Source organism: Nyctibius grandis, chromosome 1 (assembly GCF_013368605.1).
Source record: "Nyctibius grandis isolate bNycGra1 chromosome 1, bNycGra1.pri, whole genome shotgun sequence".
Classification (NCBI taxonomy): domain Eukaryota; kingdom Metazoa; phylum Chordata; class Aves; order Nyctibiiformes; family Nyctibiidae; genus Nyctibius; species Nyctibius grandis.
In genome coordinates this window covers 19,071,550-19,093,583 of record NC_090658.1, presented here as the reverse complement: position 1 = coordinate 19,093,583, position 22,034 = coordinate 19,071,550, and the positions used below count along the sequence as shown (strand labels likewise).

Here is a 22,034-nt window from a genome sequence, read left to right as displayed (position 1 = left end):
AATTAAACATCCTGTAAGACTGCCCTCATTTTCTAAAGTGTGGAGTCAAAGATCATTCCTAATTGGTGCCTGTGCCTCAGCTCTAACCAGGAGAGACTTTTCTGAACTCACCACCAGCCAAATGGCTTCCAGCACAGTGTTTATTTTAAAAAATTGAGAAGTTTTTCCACGGTTCTTGACATTATCAACACCATCACCAAAGTAGTCTGAGAAAACAATGCTTCATAAGTAAGCAAAGTTACCTCCATGCCTAACACTATTTTTGTTTTCACAGGTTCAAAGAAAAACACCTATTCTGTTTTGAAACATCAGAAAGCAATGGATGGTGTTTAAATACTGAGTTTTTACTACTCAAGACAACTTGTTACAGAGAGACAACTCGATACTTGGTTCCTTTATTAAATAAAAACATTCCTTCAAATGTCTACATAAATCACCTTCTTTCTTCTTATGGATCTGGAGCTGAGGAGTATGCAAACTGTGTGACAGTGGGAAAGTACTGCCTGACTTACTTTAATATAACAAACGAAACAAAAAAACAGCATTGAGATTTGAATGTCATAAATACATAGTGATTGATATAAAATCATGGTTCAAAAGGATCAATTAGACTAGAAGTTTACAAAAAAGCCTCTGCCACTCTCCTGAAAATTGCATCTACTGAGGTTAAATTCAACTCAAATATTGTATTGACATGAAACTCTCCATTCTGGCACCAGGTCAATCAGCTGGCCTGCAAGACCAGCCTGGGCAAGTAACTCAGCTATCTGCTTCAAGATGCACTTTTTATAAAATAAGTCACACGCACCTTGCTAGATACATTCTGAGAATTTTGTGGCTTTTTTTCCTACATTTCAGTTGTGTTAGTATTTTAAAGACTTTGCTGCAAGACCCTAAAAAATTATAATGACAAAAGACAACAATCAATTATTGACACTTCTAAAGTATGCAATACTGAGAGAAGATCAGTTACTTACGAACAATAACAAGGATTTACCAGTTGAGTTCTGTTTGAGCAAGTCATGTTTTTCCTCTTAGCTAGACCCAATTTTCCAGTTTCCTGTTATCTGTCTACAGTCAACTTTCAAGCTCCCTAATAAAGCCTACTGAAGGGACCAGCTCTGACCTCCTGTGAAGTAGCACAGAGTAGATAAGGTATTCAGAGTTCTTCTGCTTAATATATTATGCAAATGTCATTACAAACCTCAATAAAATTATTACTGATGCTATTTGAATGTTCTACAAACTCGTATCATACCATCAGACACTTTCAGCCAAGCATTCTCATTACCATAAAATACAAATGAAGTTGAAGCCTGCAGTATGAACCCCACGCAAGCATGCGTATCTCAACTATTTCACACACTAGCTGCACTTTTACCTTAAATGTACATTTGGTCTTCAGTAACTGCTGCCCTGTGTTCAAGCAGACCAGTTAGAGAATTTCAATCATAACAGAATCCAAGAACTAAACCAGGATTGTGTCAAAATTTCTAACAGAATACCAGAAACATCTTCACCCCAGTTCAAGATATTCGCTGTTTTAATGTGGTAACAGGAATTTCCCAATTTTTCAGAACAATTCTATTATTTCATCACTCTCTCTAGTACAGAAGGATCAGAAGATTTTTGGTACTGCTAATAATATTATATACACACGTTAAATTGCACCGATCTGGTACTAGGGAATTGGGAAGTAATAATAGAGCCAAAACATGTTTGTGAAATGCTTATTGATCTGAATCGCACAAGCACAGCCAAAACATTATACAACATTTTCTAATGCACAGAAATCAGTACCTTCAACAGGAAAACACACAGTCAAAATCAGAGTGAAAATCTAGGGGTTTTACATTATATTCTCCAAAATGTTTCAGCATGTTAGGGGCTTCATGTTAGTTTCATCAAGACACTGTAAGGCGCGTACATTCAGTTAGTGTAAACTGGGAGGAAGAAAGACAGGAGCACACTGAGACAAGCGCAGTTTTGGCAGGCTGCAACATAGAAAGATTATGGCAACACATTTAAAAGATAAGTAGGGAAATCACCAAGCTGGTTTGCATTCACGTAGGTAATGGCATAGAATAGAAGTTACTAACTCATTTAAGAATTATGGGACAGAAATATTGGGTCTTGGTACATTCACAGAAAAAGCTGGAAAATGACAGAACAAGCAAAACGGGACAAGGGAACTCTCATCTCCCCAGGGAAATTGCACTGAGCAGCTTCTATGTTTGTTCGTGTTTCTCATGGAGCTGGCATAATTGTTGATGACACAGACTACTTTTTTACATTTGTCTTAGGCATATTAAGGTAAGACATCATCGTTTATTAGAAATCAGTTCTCCTTAATTTGAATTACATCTGTGAGAAGGGATGCAAAGGTCTAGTTTGAAGCCAGATACTACAACACACAAATGCTGCACTTCTTGCCCATGACATCCTCAGAACCCTTCTGTTTTTTCGATCAGAGGCAAGTTAATCCCACTTATGATATTCAAATGGGAATCAAGATGTTTTACATTTCAGCATTCACAACTCTCCTAAGCATCTGACCGTCAAAAGGAATTGTAACACCAGTAACACAGAATCTCAGACAAATATTTTCCAGGTACTACAGTTTAAAGCAACAAGGCAAGCAAAGACAGAATGAATGCTTATGCAAGAGTTGCAATTTCACAAGAATTTATTTTTTTGGCTACATGGGACAAAAGCCATTGCTGCAAATCATGCTTTTGTTATTTAATTTCCTACACGTTTTGGGGTTTTATGTTCTTATAAAGGAAAACCAGCTTTGAGATGTAAGTGAATAGCAAGAGAATGTTCTTTGGAGCTATTGCAATTAATCAGGCAGAAAACACGTAGACTATTTTAATATTATACAACTTTCACTTGCTCAAACATAATGCGTACAATTTAGAATGATTCTGATGAATACCATGCAAACACTGGGAGCAAAATCCTTTGCACGCTAAGTCATCAGGATCAGGTAATTTTTGTCACAGTATTATGAATTGACACAGAATCCTGTATGAAAACGTTTAGGGTTTTTTTTTCCGCCCACATGAGTAATGGCGCCACTGAAAGAATGAATGCCAGGACTAGTAAAGGTATTGCCAAGGAGCTGGCTAAAAGAGAGATGACAATGGGCAGGTACTGAAACACAAAATAGAATTGGAGGAAGATTATTAGTGGAAATCCTCCAGGGTCAGTTTTGAAACTGATCTAACATTTTAGTTAATAACCTTGGCACAAAAATAAATGCATGCTAATAAAATCTATAGATATCACAAAGCTGGAAAGCAGCAGTAACAGCAGGGAAGACTAGAATATCAGACATACAGAAATGGCTAAACTGAAGACTACAACAGAAAACAGATTAAATTTAACAGAATAAAATGTAAATACCTGCCTATTGATAATAACAGCAGAAACTTCAGCTATACACTAAGACCATATCAACTGTAAATGACAGAGGAGAAGGAACTGGGCACACCAAATAATTATATTATACCTGTACCCTTTTAGTGTGATGGAACCACGGCTCCTGGTTTCACTGGGAGAAATATTCCAGCAGAGGGAGAAAAATACTGCAGCTAGAACAGAAGTTCTTTCTAAAATATCATCTGGAACATTATTTACAATCCTCATTATTGAAGTTTCAGAAAGTTGAAAGTTGTCTGACAACTTTAAGAGTGAACGACAACTTTAGGAATGACCATACTCAAAACCGGCATGAAACACTACTTCAAACATTGTGATCTGTAAAAGAAATCCCTAAAATTTTAACTTACACACAAGAAACCTCCATAATCAGGCTGCCAAAACGGCATGAACACACCACAATGAAGTAGTGGGGTACAGAAACTCAGCTCTTTTTCATCACTACTAAACTCTTTAGAGTCAGATCCACATTTAAATAAACATTATCTTTCCCAATGCTGCTTTCTATTTTGCAACACCTTCCCATGATCAAAACCAGTCTTTGAAATACAGCGCATGTGGATTTCTTATCTTGCCTTACATTTTGCAGTCACAGAACCTACTAGTCCTTTTGGAAGTATTCATAATCTAAATGTTCCGTTTACTCTTGGCTGTAGCTTGGCTATTACATCCACCCAGTCAGAGATAAAATTAACCTGGACTGAAACACTGTAGCTCTATTGCTCTGCTATCAAAAAGAAAATATGTCCATCATATGAAAGTACACACTGTGTTTATTTTTCATTACACCTGAAATCCACTTTCTTCATATATTAAATGAGGATATGATTAGTTATCTTCGTATTCCCAGAGCGTGTAAAACTCCCACACATCTCAATGGGATGCCATCTGATGCCCAGTTGACTCTATTCACCACTTAATTGTCAAGAATCATTATTAGACAATTTCAAGCTCTCACTTCTTTGGTTTTTGTAAAGCTTCTGCTTATCATTGTGTCATCTGCGTGGCACTCTGTAAAGTTACCTCTTTTCAGTCACTAAGACAGCCCTTTACATGCTCAGCATGCAGCTGCAGACTGTAGAAAGATTTTGGTGTACCAGACTAGTCAGTATGGAAGTAGTTCTGGTAACAATTTATCTTCTGCTAAGCAAAAATCCTGCAGCATATATAAAAGTAAGCATATAAAAAATGAAGTGTGCTTGTATAAACATAACATACCAATATATTTTTATGAAAAATTAACATTAAATTAGTCTATGGTACCTCTGGCGTCTGAGGAGGATTGTAAGAACTCGCTTTTTCTAGAAGATCACTGCACTAGAGATCAAAACTGCACTTGTATACAGGAATATCTTCTAGTTTTTTAAAGCAACTCGTCAGAAAAAACAATAGCTCTATTTAATATATAGGCCCCTATTATGTTTAAATCACAGAAAAAAGATAATAATTTGAAGGAAAGAATATGAAAACAATACATTAATTATTCTTACAAAACTGAAATTAAGGAAAATAATAAAAATGTATCCTAAAGACTCTCATGCCATAAACCATTCAGAATGCCTTTGGGTAGGTTCAAGCTGTAAGACAATCTTTATTCCAACTGAAAGCCAAGCAAACATGCAGGAATAAGCTAGACTAAGTTTGAAGCATATGTCTACAGTTCTACTACTCTGCCATGTAATAACAGACATAAGACATAAACAGTTTGATATATGTTTTTTGCTTTCATTGTTGTTAGAAAACAAACAAACAAAACATATTGACAAGCATGATCCAGATATAATAAACACTGTAACATCTGCCTACAACTCTTGACAGCAACAGACTGAGGAAGGAACTGTAGCCAGAGGCTATAAAGGAAGAAATGCATTTGGTCTAAATGCATCCCAGTATCTTCAGTACCTGCAGTAGCTTGGCAGAAAAACACGTCAGACCTTTAAAAATAATAACAAAAAAAAAGTGCACTGTTTGCTCAAACACATTAAAATTACACTTATTAAGAATAAAGGACGGTGTTATTGAAAAAGTCTTTGTATTCAAGTCGTATATCTAGTACACTTTTTTCTTTTAACATAAAGCATAAGGCACAATGCTTGCTTAAAAATAAAACAAGTTCATAATTTTTTTAGTATCTCAGATAGGAACGTAAGGCCTGAATTTCCAGCCCTTAAACTTAAGCAGGATCCTAAAAGAGCTGCACCTGCATAAAAGTAAATTCCATTCTGTACTAAAAGCTCAATTTCCTACATGAGGAAGACATAACTTTGCTACCATTATATCAGATCAGATTTTAGCCCTCCCCTCCCTTTTTTTTTCTTCTCTTCTAGCAGTATTTGCATTTTTACCTTTCTAATGCCCTTTTCCTGGATTTTACACACTAAATCTGATTAAAAATTACTGAGTTACAGTGGCAGTAATATCAGTGCTTCCTCCTGCACAAGGAAATGCTAAAGGCTGCCCCCCAATTGCTAATAAAGAAAAACTGAACAGCATAAACATCACAGCACCTGAGTCAATAAAGATTTTAATACAACTTTTCAGATAAAGCTCCACAAGGTCTTGCTTCCCTGACCCCAACCACAAAGCCTTCCATAACTGAACCAAGCATGACCTTACGCAAGCATCTGCTTTGTAAGCACTATTCTAATTTGCAGGATGTTAAGTGACCTATTTTTTCTCATGTAAGAAGTTAAAATCTAGTAATATTTTGCCGTTATTAAAAAGGAACACGGGGTAGGCTCTTCTAACAATATAACAGTTCTTCTGGAAATGTAACAGGGAAATGCTTACTGTAGAACAGCTTCAATGCAGACAAGGTTATTTGGACTGATACTTCCTTACTGCCCTTTCAGGAATCAGATTCTTGGACTGATATCTGATTATAAGTAAGATATCTTGCAAGGATATCTTAATTTACTATGAAGAAAAGGAAGTATTACATTTAGTGGTTGGGGCAACAGCAATTTAATTCAGAATTTCTAACCTCAAATTTCTACTTGTCAGATCTAGCAGTTCAGATAGTGAAGACATTCTCACCCCAAATCCATCAAATACTCACTGGGGAGAATGCTCTAGCAAGAAACTAGGCAAAAGACAATGGTTTAGAACACTTGTTATAACGTATTCAAACATCTCAGTGTTACAGTTTTATACTAACACTGCAGGAATATCAAACAATAAAGCCAAGTTATTATTGCTTATTTATGCAATGACAAGTCTAGATGACACAAATTCAGAAGACGATAATGAATTTGTTTTATGCAACTTCTAATCTGATCTAATCTAACCTAACAACATAAAACCAACCGTACTTCAAATAAAAAGAAAGAAGCAAAGGGCCTGTAACTGTAAATAAAACAAAGGTATTCTAAGGAGGAACTTGAGGACCACAGAGGTTATTAACAAATGAAAATCTGAGACACTATGAAAGGAGACAGTTATGAAATAAATACTGTGTTCACAAAAAGAGATAATGAAATGGAAAGTCTGTTGAAGACAAAACATGAGGCAGTTAGTCTCATTCTAATATAACAAAAAACTTAAGAATAATGAAAACTCCCATCACACAACTGCCACCCTCATTTCTGCCTGCATCATTCTGAGCTTTATATACAAGAACAAAATCACTGGAAGTGTTAATTATCAATTCTATCCTCAGCCACCAAACAATGAGCTAATTACACCCTCAGAATCACAGCCACTAAAAATTCAGAAATAAGGAAAATGTTTTTGTCCTACTCTCCTGCTGTTGATTTTGGATATCAAAGAAAGCAGAAGGAGAAAACATTTCCTGGTCTGAAATAATCAGAAAAGAATGAGTGTAAAACTATAGCTTAACTCACATAAAACCAGCTTGCAAATAGGAATGTTCTCTCTTCAAAAGAAGTTATGAAATTTTGAAAACACCTCCAACTTCATAAGACACTGAAACAGATCTCATCTCAGAGCTGTGACAGTTCTAACGTGGACTTTCTTTTCTGCAAACACCACAGCAGTTAAATGAATCTTTATGCTAGAGGCAGCAGTATCTCCTGGAAAGTTCCATCACATTCAGCATCCACTGAGCCTTGCTATAAACATTATTACTTGGAAGACAAGACAAAGGTTTTTTTTACACAAGACTTCTGGCATTAAGAATTTTCCCATTAAGGTACAAGGTTAAAAACGATCCTTTTCAGTCAAACTTTATTTCTTGCCTGTCTCTCTCATTTTTTTACTTATAGGAGGGTTTACATACTTCTGTTTTATGATAACCACATCCAGTTCCTACCTCAACAGGATTACATACCATCTGACAGAGTGCTCACATCCATCTGCCTTTCAAGGAACTGCACCCAGAAGATGTACGAAGCTACATAAAAAAGAAAAAAAAAATCTTCATCTACACATTCCTCCTTTTCCTATGAGTCGTCTTCTTAATAAAGGTATAATTGTGTAACTAAAGAACTGGTGGGGACTCACCAGAAAGAATGGAGGGGTGTGTTCCTTGTCTTGCTGGCCTTCCTCAACTGACAGTAATCAAGAATTTCCTTCCTTAGGAGGCAGGTATCAGACATGAAAGGGGAAGGGTTTATTTCTGAGGGGTTTATGGCTAACTACATTTAAGATAACCCAGCTCCAACAGCTTCTTGTGTCCCTTTTTCTTTAAAATCATAGAGTTGAATAAATGGCCAGATATCTCAAGTACCACTCAGTGGATGTAGGGAAAAAACAGGCACAACATGATGAACATAGATTTTATCAGAAAGACCAACTTAAAGCAATTTCCTCCTATTCTCCTTCTTCATCAAACAGATTGGAGAACTGACCCAGGTTAGTTAAAATGTAAAGTTACCTCTAACTTTCAGTTCACTGCACAGCCCCACAAACCTTTGTTTCAGCAGAGCAATAGGGATGTTTGGAGCTTGGGTCTTGGGGACAGTGGAACAATGGGGAAAAAAAGGCTGAACGATGCATTTGTAAAAGCACCTCTGCTGAAAGGACTACTCAAGGCTACTATCGCTTAAGGCCCTGGTGTTAGGGTTTCTAAATTCCTTCTGCTCAAATAAACACAGAATATAGGTCTATGCTAGCTCAGGCACCCATTACACAGCTTTCACTTAAATTAACACTCCCACTAGACACAATATCATAAGAAACCATTTGTCTTCTCCATGATAGCATAGCCAGTCTGATTCACTAGCTCTTGGCACTCCAAGCATATGCGGATCTTTTATTTCAAAATACTTCTAGTTCATCACAGGCTCCTTCGGAAATCCTACCAACAAATTCTAGTCAAATAGCATTAACCTTGTACAGTCCTCACTGCAAATCAGATGCCACCCTGAGGGGGTACTATGGGAGCAGCTGCCAGCGTTTATAGCATATAGGGTCACCGGGCAAAATGAAAGCCCAGAGTCTGTAAAGATGACCTTTGTTTCCAGCCCTTCCCCAGTGGAAAAACAGAGAGGAAACACAGAGCCTAGACTCACAGAGCTCTCCTACCTCTGTAAAGGAATACCTTGTAAGGAAGCACTAGCTTACCAAATACTCACTAAAATAACTTTCTGTCCTGCAGTTTTCCATGTAAAACTAAACCATGCAACATTTCAAAGCAATACATTTTCAGTAGACTATCAAAATAACCTTATGTTATTTTTTCCTTATTTTTCTAGCCCTGTTTCTTTCACTCTCAGCAATTTGTAAGGACATCTTTATGTGTGTGTTCGACATTATGTCTGTTGCAAAGTTTGGTAAACACTTAAAATATGTTGTTGCTTTCTTTCAAACCCACAATTACGGTTCACTTTACCAAAGGCCAGAGCACTTGGCTCACCCTTATGCCAACTCAACTCAGACATACCGCACAATGCAGCTAACTCCCTAGGATGTGCCTTCTACCCCCAAATTTTCCACTTAAGCAAATTAATGATCAGGAAAGATGGGATACACCCAGAACACAGAAAACCACTTACTCAGCAAGTCAAAAATGGATATGCTGGCACTGAAACTTGTAGTTGAAAGTGAAATGCATTTTGCAAAGAATCACAGATTTCAGCTGCCTGCTAACTACAGTAAATATTTCAGGGATGTCTCTACGTTGATTTTTACTGAGAACAAATAGTACCTTCTTGCTAAAGGCGAAGAAGAGAGTGGCTTGATAGGGAATAGACAGTTCTTTTATCCCTCTAATGCATTTACTCCCTTATGCTCAGTATTTCTCAGAAAGGATGTCACTTCCATAGAGAAATCTGCTGCTCCACATTTTAAGAACTCAAATGTTCCAGTGAATCCCAACTTAAATTTCAGAAGTTGATAAAGAAAATGGAAAGAGAAGGGGGAAAAAAAAAAAAAGCATCTGGTGGTTTAGAATGCTAAACTCCTTCAGACTGACAGACAGCAGCAACTAGAAATCCAGAAACACAGTGATCAGGCTAACCGTAATCTCGCATACCTTACGGGAAGTAGGTGTGTTTATGCTTTGCACGCCTATCTTTTCACATGCAAAAGATGACATCTGAAATGTATGTAACTTGAGAGCTTGCCCTGTAGTCTTAACCAACAAAAATAATAATTAACATAGGTGTTTCATAATCCTTCCGAAATACTTTCTTAGTAAGAAGGTAAGTGAGGATTGTTTTACCATTCAATAGAAAAAGAAGACTGTTCACCGTGGGTGTGTGCCAATATATGAAAACTATTTTAAATTAATATTTTTGCAGTGGTCTGGAGGATCACGAGCCTAAATGTTGAACACTCCCTAGCTGCAAATTCACTCTGCACTGAATCACTGTGCAACCCTGCACGGAACAAATAGATGGAGGAAAGAAAGTCAAGCTGAAAATTACTTAAGCACATTAACACTTACAGTTCTGTACTATCCAAGAAGCTGGAATGTCACAAATGAAATTTAGGACAGAGACAGACTTAGATGCACCCTTACTAAAGTAAGGGCTGTCTCAGAAGACAGCAGCAGCAGCACAGACACACCGCAGGGGCATGCAAAGCCAACAGTGGCACACTCACTGTGCCTAGGACATGCCTAGAGGGCATCTTTTGCAGTCCTCAGGGGAAATGTCTTCCAGTGGCAACCAGGCCTTCTAAAGTCTTTTTTACTTAAAAGGATTTAGACAAATCCAAGCATTTTACACCTCAATTTCCACCTTACATAAAATGGAGAGAAAACCTGGCTCATCAATAAAACAATTAAGGAGTTAAAGCCGCAGTTGTAGGAAAAACAAATTTTACATGTTTGAGGTAATGCAACATGCATAAATAAAGCGTAGCAACCTAGCTTAAGCTGATAAGAGTTTTACTCCAGCCCACACCTGGATATTTGATAATGCATGCAAATATAAGCTTTTAACATATGCCATGAGGAATCAAGTAACAACACAACCTTGAAACTGAAATTAATATTAATGCATGTAGAGGCTTTTTTCAGCCAAGACCAAAAGAAAGGTGCTACAAATCTATAAAACACAAATTGATGTTAATTCCTAATAAATGTAAAATCTTACCCTGTTTGATACTACAGTTTGCAGAAAACTGGCACAAGACAGTATTTAACCTTGGCCTATAAGTAAGCATGACTTCATTAGCACAAATTAGTAATTTAAGGTATCAGGGGTAGGTATAAGCTTTACACAAACTCCCAAGAAAGTTGTGCATTTGTGAGAGAGATACCTACGTACTTTCTTCCTCATTGTGAAAAACTGCACATATACTTAACTTAATCTAAGATTTCTTTCTAAAGCTCGTCTTGGAGCTGTCAATGTCATTTGGTAATACCAGCACTGACGCATTTATAACAATAGCAAAAGCTAAGATACACATTAAAGAAAAGGCTGTTTTATTAACATTCTGAGCCATCACTTAACTATCAGGTAAAACACCACATGATTTGTTCACAGAAATTAATTGATCAGAAATGAAAAATTATCAAAGTTTTACGTTCTGGTTTATGTTATCTCAAAAACATTCTATCACATATTTATTTAAACTAAAAAGTGGATAAAAACAGGAAAAAAATTAAGAATATCCTGAACAGTAGTACTGATGTTATTTTCAGAGAGCACCTTTTTTCTTTCTTCAATTCCGTAGGTATCAGGAAAGAGCTTCAAAAACATAACGCAATTTCTCTGCACAATTCTACTAATACCTACATTTTGATCTTCTTCCCACTATGAATTAACCCCGTAAGCCCACAATGCCAGTGCAGAAATGGCATTCAAGTTTGCAACTCCAAAACCTGAAATACAGTCGTAGCGATTTCATTTAAGTAATGCTGAGGTTGCTTGTATTTGATGTTTGAGAACCTCGGCCAACGTACTTTAGGGAAGAAAAGTGACTGGAATTTGACATCAGAGTAGTCTGCACACCAGCTACCACTGCAGTCAGTATCACCCCCAAACAAAACTAAAACTGACAACAGAAAAGTGATTAACGATAGAAAAGAGCAACAGGAGTGGCACGCTGAGAATAACAACAGAAATACAATTTTTAAAAGGTACAAAAACATTCAGAGACAAAGAAAATTATTGGCAAAATAGAACACTATGTATGGTTAATGTAAAAATCTACCCTGAAAGAACTGGGGCTCTAAAAGGAAACAAACCAAAACAATCTGCTATCTCATTGTATGAAGAAACCCTTGAACGAAACACGCCTAAAGCATGATTTCTAGTTCACTAGCTACAAGCTGGATCAAATCCTGGTGCATATTCACTATTCATCTGAAATACCACTACTACAGCTGTTACATTATTCATATTTTAGTAATATTTTCCTCCTCCTTCTCCTATGTCCTTTCCTGTGTGCAACACACTCCCAACAAGGATGTGGCCACCACAGCTAAACTTTCAGGAAAAGAGCATTAGTGGCATTTAGATGATGTGTTTTCTTTTCTTTTGCTTTACCGTTTGCAAGCATCCTAATAAAACTAACAGTGGAATGGGTCTCATTTCAGAGGCTGATCATTTAACATACACTCAAGTGCTCTTTACATTTTTAATCTTTGCAAAACATCCCCTTATGAACAGGCATTGTATTACAGCAGTACTAATGACAAAATGCCAAAGTGGCATTTAAAACTTTATAAACATGGGAACCTCACTGGCAAAGCCACAAATCAGACAACAAAGGACTGGGAATGTATAGAGGCTTTTTTTTGTTAAACATTCATAGTAATAAATATGCAAGCATAATAATCAGTATGTTATTTTGAACTGCAATGGTACTGAATTTTCTATCAACATTGTACATCAACACCTATTTCATCTTGGAGACACTAACTATTTGAGGATGGAAACACCACATCTGCTGCATATTACATACTAACAGTGCTGAATTACAAAAGCCTCGATCTTCTTTGGAGGAAAAGGTAGAGATGGTGGGCATCTGTTCTTCTGGGAAGACTTACTACCACATATGCAGACTTACTGGGTAAATGAAGTACTCTCCACCTGGTAATGGGACATTGCATCTCAACAGTTCACCCACAAACACATTTTAAAAGTCAGATCCAAATTAAACTGAATACAAAAACCTTTCGCATTAGGTCCTAAGTGAACAAACAGTTTCTCAGAAATAACACAGTTGAAATCCTCAAAATTCAAGAAAACTGCTTCAGGAAAATACCTTGCTTGGGTTTTTCCACAAAGCTCACAAAAAGCTCTTTTTAGCAGGTAGACACAGTTCTTCAACAACGCTATCAGACTTCAAAGTATTCCAGAAGAGCAATTTGCAGCTTAGCACCACGCCACCTTAAAGCACTCCTAGCTACAGCTCCTTCATTAAAAGCCACAATCTCAAAGGAAACAAAACACAACCCAGTAACAAACCAAAACCAACCGCAATACATCTTTTGGAGAAAAAAACACACCTTTTCTGGAGTGAAGCGGCCAAGTGGGAACAGTAAAAGAAGGAACAGCCAGTATAGGCTGATTAAGGGTGACAGATGGACATACCAAATGAGCTGATTCTGCCAAATTATTGATTCATCTTAAACAACTTGGAGTTTTCCTCCTGATTTCTGTCAGAGCAAAGTACATCTATTGAGTGCATTTGAAAATTCTGCCTCTTGTAAGGTAATCTTTTGCTCCACATACAAGAACTACCACGGAATTCAGTAGAGAACAACACATTAAAGATGATACTAGTTTTGTGGAAAAATCAACCATGGCCTCCAAAAAAGCTATACATGAACAACTCAATATTTTCCTTTGAACAGAATATATTATTTTTTAATAAAGGTAAATATAAGTACCACAATTTAAGTACTTCCACTTATTTAGCAAAATGCTCTCATTTCATTTTAAAGATAATCAAAGTCCAACAGAAAATGGTGAAAAAAAATCCAAAGCAGATCACACAATGGTGTGTTTTCAACTTCCACATAGATTGAACAAATTAATTAAGAAATAGAACCTGAACCTTCCTATTCGAATTTGATCATATTTCACAAACACATTTCCCGTTTTGCTTTTATACGTTATGGATCATTAACTTTGAAACTTGCCAGTATGCAAGATTCGTCGCATGCATTCAGATATTCATTCATGTCTCTGACCATATGGTACAAGGTTAGCAACAGTCCTCAATAACCACAAGATGTAGGCAGGTCAGTTCTATGGTGCTTACTATTACAGGAAATACTTGTTACTAGCTTAAACACTTCAATGGGAATTATCTTCACTCTATCACGTAACTCCTCATAATTCCAACAGGAATTTAGAGCTCAAATTACTTACCTGTGAACATAATGCAACTGATGAACTGAATCAATAGCTATCACCATTTCAGCCAAATAAAAACGAGCCATATCTTCAGGTAGTCTGTCCTCAAACTTGCTGAGCAATGTAAGCAGGTCTCCTCCAACATAGTAATCCATAACCAGGTACTATGGAGTGGCAATGATAAGAAACATAGGGGGCAAAAAAAATCTTTTTAGTGAATCAAAGACTAAAAACTAATTTAAGCATAAAAATTAATTTATTGCAAAAATTATTATGGGCATTCAAAACACTAACCAAGATGCTTAGATGTTCTGAAAAAAGTAGCTGGTTCAGCCTCATTTTAATATTTAACCTACTTGAATATGTTTCATATTTACACTTCCCCAAAGCCTCATGACAAAATAGCATCAGCTTCATCCACTGTCCCATCATCAAACATAAAATATTTAGATACTCTGCTTTCCCTTATAAAAACAATACCCTCTGACAGAATGCGAAAGGAGTAAAGGATTAAAGCACAGACCTGTAAAAACCAAACCAATTGTGTTAACTCGGGATCCCATTTAAGGGCCCTAATTTCCCAGGTTTCCCTTTCCCTTTTTTTCCTGCCATCTTCTTTTCCCATTAAACAAGCAATTTTGGAAAGTAAAGTTTTAGACTACTCAGATTAAGGCAAAGATTAAGAGACTTCCAGTGGCTCACAGCACAATTTCAGTTATCGTCGACATTGCACACAACACGGGATCTGCCAACATACAGTGGAAAGTGTCACCTTCTCTAATTGAACTGATAGGGAAAAACACACTTGATTTCTCATTTGTTAATGAAACATAAAACCTGCTTGCCATTGAATCAGGTGCAAAGACTTTAAAGAGATCAGAACCTTTCTCCATTTTACTATATTATGACAGAATGAAATGCCACTTCCTTTAGAGACATGGTCAAAATGACTGGACAAAGTAAACTTAAGAAAAGTGGGAAATGCACTATTAATATCTTTCTATCTTAGTTTAGTTTGTTTTAATTGTGGAACAGCAACTGGCAGGGCAAATGGGGAAAAAGAAAAAAAAATCAAACTAATTATAACTAACAAACTAATTATAAGCAATCTAATTTAACACCCATTGCTATGACATTACTTTCAAAAATCACTGTGGACAGACTAATTAGAGTAGTTTCCCACTAAAGTATGTAGTATCTGAAAGCTTTTGGCTAGAGTTCCAATCTCTGCTTCCAGGAAGGCAGCATATATCCACATTTGAAGCAGTGACTCTTAACAATAGCTTACAATGAATCACAAATAATAAAAAAAATTAAAGAAGCAATAATGTATATCCCAATAGGGTTCTTTAAACTTTTGGTAAAGCAACTTAAAAGGACTTTTTATAATTAGTTCTCCGCATTTCTTCACATCTTTCCCACCTTCAGAAAAAGAAATTAAAATATGTGGAAAAAATTCTGCTAAATTGTACCAGCCATAAGGAAGATGTGGGGCAGGCAGAAATCTTATGCCTGTTTCCTTTCCCTCATACTTTTCATAACAATAAAGGTGATGAACAAAGATTTTAACAATTTGATACAGAATAACGTAGGCATCCTCATTGATTCCAAGTGCATGAAGAAAGTACGTAATTCATTTTCACAAAATCCTAAATGTGCGGACAATCAAAATTTAATCTATTGCTTTGTGACATGAATAGGAAACTTCTTAAATTATGCTCACAAGCCTCACTCAAGATAAATATCTTCTATTCAGTGGTGCTCCTATGATCCCTCTGAAACAAGATCTACAGATTCAGCTTTTCATGTTTTACAGTTTTAGAAAATACAATAAGCCTTTGGAATTTAATATAATTATTATCAACTGATACACTATATAGTGACATCTGCAAAAGCTTAACTTATTGCTTTGAAAGTATATTGAAAAAAATCTCTTAAGATTCTTATAACTGATGTGGGATCTCTGTACTCATTCCTCAGCATTTTTAAAAGCAGTACAACTCAGAAACTGAATATAGCAAAACAAAGGAATTTTGGCTCTTCCAACACAGAACTCTGCACCTCCCATTTTGCAAGAGCAACACAGTAGCCTAATCACAAGGAAACCCTTAACTCCTCAAATATGCCAACATTTAAACTGTAACTCACAGTATTAAGTCATGCACTTGAGGTTAAACACATGCATAGGAATCAAAGCTAAGTTTAACAACTAAATTTTTAGTAAAACAATTCAGTCAATGCATAGCATCCCATCCAACGTCAAAGATCCATGTCCTTAAAAAAAACTTTTTTCAAAAAAATCTTTAAAAACACTTTCTAAATGCACACAATCATCCAGATCTATTCAAGTCTCAAATACTTCTCAAACTACTACTGTACAACAGCACCAAGAGAAAGAAAAAGCACAGATTTAAGGAAATTAAATTCTAGTAACTAGTGAAAGTTTAACATGGGCATTTAATCCTAAATCACCGAATCATTTATGTTGGAAAAGACCTCCTGAAATCATCTACTCCAACCTCATCTGCTCAAGCAGGGTCAGCTAGCACAGGCTGACAAGCACTGTGTCCAGTTGGGTTTTGAGTATCTCTGAGGATGGAGACTCCACAACCTCTCCAGGCAACTGTCCAGTGTTTGACCATCCCCACAGCAGAAAAGTATTTTCTTGTGTTCCGACAAAATCTGATGTGTTTCAGTTTGTGTCCCAGTTCTCTCAGCCTCACCTCATATAAAAGATGCTCCAGTACCTTAATCGTCTTTCTGGCCTTGCACAGGACTTGCTCCAGTAGCTCCATCTCTCTTTTGCACTGGGGAGGCCAGAACTGGACACAAGACTTCAGATACAGCCATACCAGGGCTGAGCAGAGAGGAAGGGCCTCCACTGACCTGCTGGCAACACTTTTCCTAATGCAGCCCAGGATAGTCTTGGCCTTTTTCGCTGTGAGGGTGCATTGCTGGCTTATGGTCAGCTTGTTATCCACCAGGACCTCAAGCTTGTGGCCCCCAGCCCGTACTGCTGCCTGGAGTTATTCCTCCTCAGATGCAGGACATTGCGTTTCCCTTTGCTGAACTTCAAGAGATTTTTCTCTGCCGAGTTCTCCAGTCTGTCAAGGTCCATCTGACTGACGGCACAGCCATCTTGCGTATCAGCCACTTCTCCCAGGTTTTTTATCATCTGTGAACTTGCTGAAGGTGCACTCCATCCCATTGTCCAGCTCATTAATGAAGACATTGACCCCAGTATTGAGCCCTGGGTTACACCACCATTGACGGGCCTCCAGCTGGACTTTGTGTCACTGATCATGACCACCTGGGCCCAGTGGTTCAACCAGTTTTCAATCCATCTCACTGCTGCTTGTTTAAGACATATTTTGTCAACTCATCTATGATGATATTACGGCAGACAGTGTCAAAAGCATTACTAAAGTCAAGGTAAACAACATCCACTGCTCAACCACATGTACTGCTCAATCTACATAGATTTTTTTTAAAAAGCCACTTCTGTTATATTTTATTTTAATAAAAAGCACATAGAGAACTAGCGACACATTTGCACTGAAATGGTGAAAAACAGTGCTACTGGTATTTTCCCTAGCAAGCTACAAAACTAGCTCCTGTTAGTGGACTATCAAAGATAAAGAACAGAAGCTGCTCTCTGCTTAGTGAAAATAAGGAAACTGGTAAGATTAAAACAAATTCTAGCAGGCTGTTGTGGAATATATAATATTTTCTTTGAAATACTGCTAATAGTAATATCAGAATTACATAAAACTTGAAATTATTTTAATGTCCACATTAACAAAGCATGAGGCTGGCTGGGAGGTATTTAAGGCAACAGTTAGATTCACAAATGCAGAGCCCTGTTTCTATATAAACTGCACCAAAATCCATGGATTTCCAAGCATCTGAGCTGACAGAACAGGAAGCAATATAATGGCAAAAAGCACTGCAATTCTGCAAGAATTGCATGTATAGCACTTCTTTTATTGGACTCACTGGAGGGAAAAAAGATTATGTGTGCATAGTAGATTTTTAAGCAACCATTTGAACTTACTAATGATATAGAATCAAAGGCACAGGGCAATAAAATCCAAACAAGCAAAATCTATCAATGTATAGTTGTTTACCTTTTCAGGTATAAGTATTACCAAAACCATATCACAATCAAAACATGTTTTAAGTGCGAAAGATTTCATAGAAAATTGGCACTTTTTCCTCATACTAGCTTCTTTTTGCAAGTTTTTCAAAATACTTGAAAACTAAGAAACATTAAATATTAAAGAGACACTTTAATCTACAGATACAGCTTCCAACTCTTATTTATGAACATTTAGTGGTGTTCTTCCATGCTGCAAGAACATTTTCTTGCTTTATGACATCTTAGTGGATTTAAGTCCTCAAAAAAGCAAAGATCAATCAAAATGAACTGTTGTTTCAAAAAGGGGGCTACTCTCTATTTCTAACTCTAAAACAGTAATCAGCAATGTTAATTGCAAAAATTAAAATAAAATAGAAAGTTTATGTTATTAAGTGCACTTTTATTTTTATTAATCCAATTAAACTGGAGTGACAACCTATAAGAAAGAAGATGCAGACAGATCAAGGTTTATCAACAAATGCAAAGTGGTTTAGAAAACAAAGCTGTATTCCTGAGATATTTATAGCAAAACTTGAGAAGTTTCTGATCACTTTCCACCCTTCAGAATCTTATGCACAAAATCACAGAAGCTCATGTGGTCTGTACAGTCCAGAACACAAAATTAACAAATAAACAAACTATATTTCTGTCTCAAACCACAACTAAGAACCTGAATTTCCATCCATATATACATAAAAGCAACACTCACTAAATAGTTTTCATCCTGGAATGCATAATGTAATGTTGTGATCCACTGGTTATCTCCATTCACTAACACATCTCTCTCTTCTCGAAAACAGGCTGTCTGAAGGGGAGAAAAATAATTATAGGCTTTAAGTAAAATATATAAAGAAACACATTTTGCAAGTCAACTATGTTTTAACATTATATTCTGGGGAAGAAAATTCAAAACTGCCTCTCAGATAAAAAGACATTTCCTACACTCTCCAAGCATGCCAAAAATCTATGAAAAACTAAGTATTAGGAAAGTCCACCTTCTTTCAACAGTTGTATTACTCTATATTGTTAAGTGATTCAAAGGGAGAAATAAGCTGCTGTTTCCCATTGTATAAAAATCCCAAGTCAAAATCTTATCTTTTTTGTACACCTAGATATTGAAATCAAGTATCAAAGACAGAATAGCAATATAAGATTGAAGAAAACAATCAATTATGGCATCATATAACTGCAATAGGAGTAAAAGAACTAGAATCTGTGTCATTTTTTTAATCTCATCATGCTGTTAGCCTAGTTTTACACTTGAATTTTCACATAAGCAAGATTCTTCTTTTCATTTGAAAGTAGCTGCCAATAACTTCCATGTAGTCGTAATTTGATAACCATTAACCAGTTGGGGTTTTCGCCACACTTCTTGCTCAGGAAAAGTAGGGCAGAATTGAGTATTGCTCTTGCCAGATACAAGCTGTTGATAAGACATCCAGGAGGACCTCCCCTCAATATACTGGAAAGAGACGCAGAAGGCAAAAGGTGCCTTCATAGCAAGTGGAACAGAGCAGGAACAAGAACTGCCAAGAAACACTAAGGAACACCTCAGAGAAGAAGGAAAACACAGTTTCATATGAAACAAAAGATGATAAAATGTGAAGAAAATAACGAACAGGAAAGCAGCAAGGCAGTTAATTCAATGGAAGTCTCGCAACCTGCCCCGAGAAGTGAATAAAATATCTCAGCAAAAGGAGCTTTGCAGAACAACAGAGGAAAACGACCAAACAGATGTGAAGTCAAACAGAAACTATAGCAAAGAAATATGATAAACATTTTGAAGGGACTGAGTTCTGAAGTGAATCTCAAGAAAACAAAAAGGTACCACATAGCAAAGCCAACACACAGTTTTGTTTGGAAAAAGGTCTAAAACATGGTGTAAAAGGAAGAATAATAATTGCATGGGCTCTATTTAGAAGGCAGATGGAGAGTTAGAGACAAAATAGACCGTAAGCTCTTCCAGCACACTCTGCTACTTCACAAAGATGTTTCATCGATTTGAACGATGCTTTGTCTCTTCCATCTTGGGAGGCAGCTAAATTAAAAGGAAATCCAAGCCTTTTCTTTTTACTTTTTCAATTTTATTTCCAAAACCAACATCCAAATACCAGAACTGTGACATGGTTATTGTTGCCTGTGAGATTTGTGGAGTGAAGAATGAAAAGCAAAATACTATTTCAGATTGAGCTATGCACAAGCATACATGCAGTAAAAACAGAATAGAAAGTAACTCCCTCCTCCAAGCAAATAAAGCATACCAAGTTTTGTTTTGGTGCATACAGTGAGTAAGAATAATGTAGACCAGGAAAAAGAAAGATGGTATACTCCAATCATAGCACAATGTATGAGATAAATCAGTGAAATTTCAGAAAACAACAAAACATACTTCAAACAAATATCCTCAAAGGTTATTAAATGAAAAATGCACTTGGAGGTGGGAGAAGGAGAAAGGATGATCTTCAGAAGGAAGAAAAGCTGTTTTATGCTTTAGCTTGGGGTTTTTTTTTTCCTTCCCTGTTTGTAAACTCTTGACATAATTCAGAGAGAGATACTATGAACTCTTGTTTTCACAAGGATAAATGACAGTTTCTCTACTTGTTATGACACTATTCACAGGATTAGTTACTAGAGAGTTTACGTAATGCCACTTGTTTTTGCCATGATTTAACAAAAGACCATGCATTCCTTGAGCACTCTAGACACCCACCTCTGGGCAGTATGCCTAGAGCTGACAGTAACGGCTACTACCACAGTAGATCACAGCTGAGACAGTAACAGCCAGAGAGTCTAAGTGGTTCATGGGCTTTACACTAATTTGGGGGTGGCGGGGCAGGGGGAAATAGCAGTGGTTCTTGTAATTACTGTAACATAGCTCGATTCATTTTTTTTTTAAAAAAGAAGCCTTCTTTTGTGCCTTTCATTATTTCAAAATTACACTTCATCTTCCCTAGGCACAGTCTCCTTGAATTGTTGGCAGAGATCTCCAGAGGTCATCTGATCCAACTCTCTGTCACAGCAAAGCCAACTTAGTGCTTTGGTTGTATCGATACTGTTATCATGGCCTTCAACTAGCAAAGAATTTAGGCCACTTGGCTATTTGGTGCTCATGTCCTTACAGCTCAGAGTTAGCACCTTCTGGGAGTGCTGATTGCTTCCATGCTGCTGGTCTCTCCTGAGCCTCATCTGGCACCACTGTGGCACACGTGTAACTGTAAGTGATTGTCAACTCTCAGGGTAACAGCTCTGGGAGTGTAACAGCAAGCTGTCACATGCTTTCAGGTACTCCTTGTATCAGTAATGTCCCCAGTTCTACATCACATCTTGGAGTTTTCAACAGCGGCAAGTATTTGGAAAAGTCATGCTCTTTATAATACAAAAGAGAACACTGACCTCGCAACCTGCATAATTTCACAGAACGGTTAGGGTTGGAAGGGACCTCTGGAGATCATCTAGTCCAACCCCTGCCAAAGCAGGTTCACCTACAGCACGTTGCACAGGGTTGTGTCCAGGCGGGCTTTGAATATCTCCAGAGAAGGAGACTCTACAGCCTCCCTGCACAGCCTGGTCCCAGTGCTCTGTCACCCTCAAAGTAAAAAAGTTTTTCCTCATATTCAGATGGAACTTCCCATGTTTCAGTTTGTGCCCATTGCCCCTTGTCCTGTCACTGGGTACCACTGAGAAGAGTCTGGCCCCATCCTCTTGACACCCTCCCCCCGCAAGGTATTTGTAAGTGC

At 37.0% G+C, this 22,034-nt stretch overlaps 1 protein-coding gene across 12 annotated transcripts in view; it reads right to left on the bottom strand.

The window, feature by feature from the left end:
• The window catches only part of CDC42BPA (CDC42 binding protein kinase alpha), a 192,468-nt gene that overhangs the window by 96,802 nt on the left and 73,632 nt on the right, over positions 1-22,034 (bottom strand). For all 12 annotated transcript variants that reach the window (XR_011049125.1, XR_011049123.1, XM_068411711.1 and 9 more), the window contains exons 5-6: positions 19,007-19,102; positions 14,175-14,323 (exon numbers count right to left, since the gene is read on the bottom strand). Coding sequence is in view for 10 of the 12 variants with exons in the window: in XM_068411711.1 (XP_068267812.1) it covers positions 14,175-14,323; positions 19,007-19,102 (245 nt within the window). In the remaining 2 variants the exon portion in view is untranslated. The remainder of the gene's footprint in view (positions 1-14,174; positions 14,324-19,006; positions 19,103-22,034) is intronic.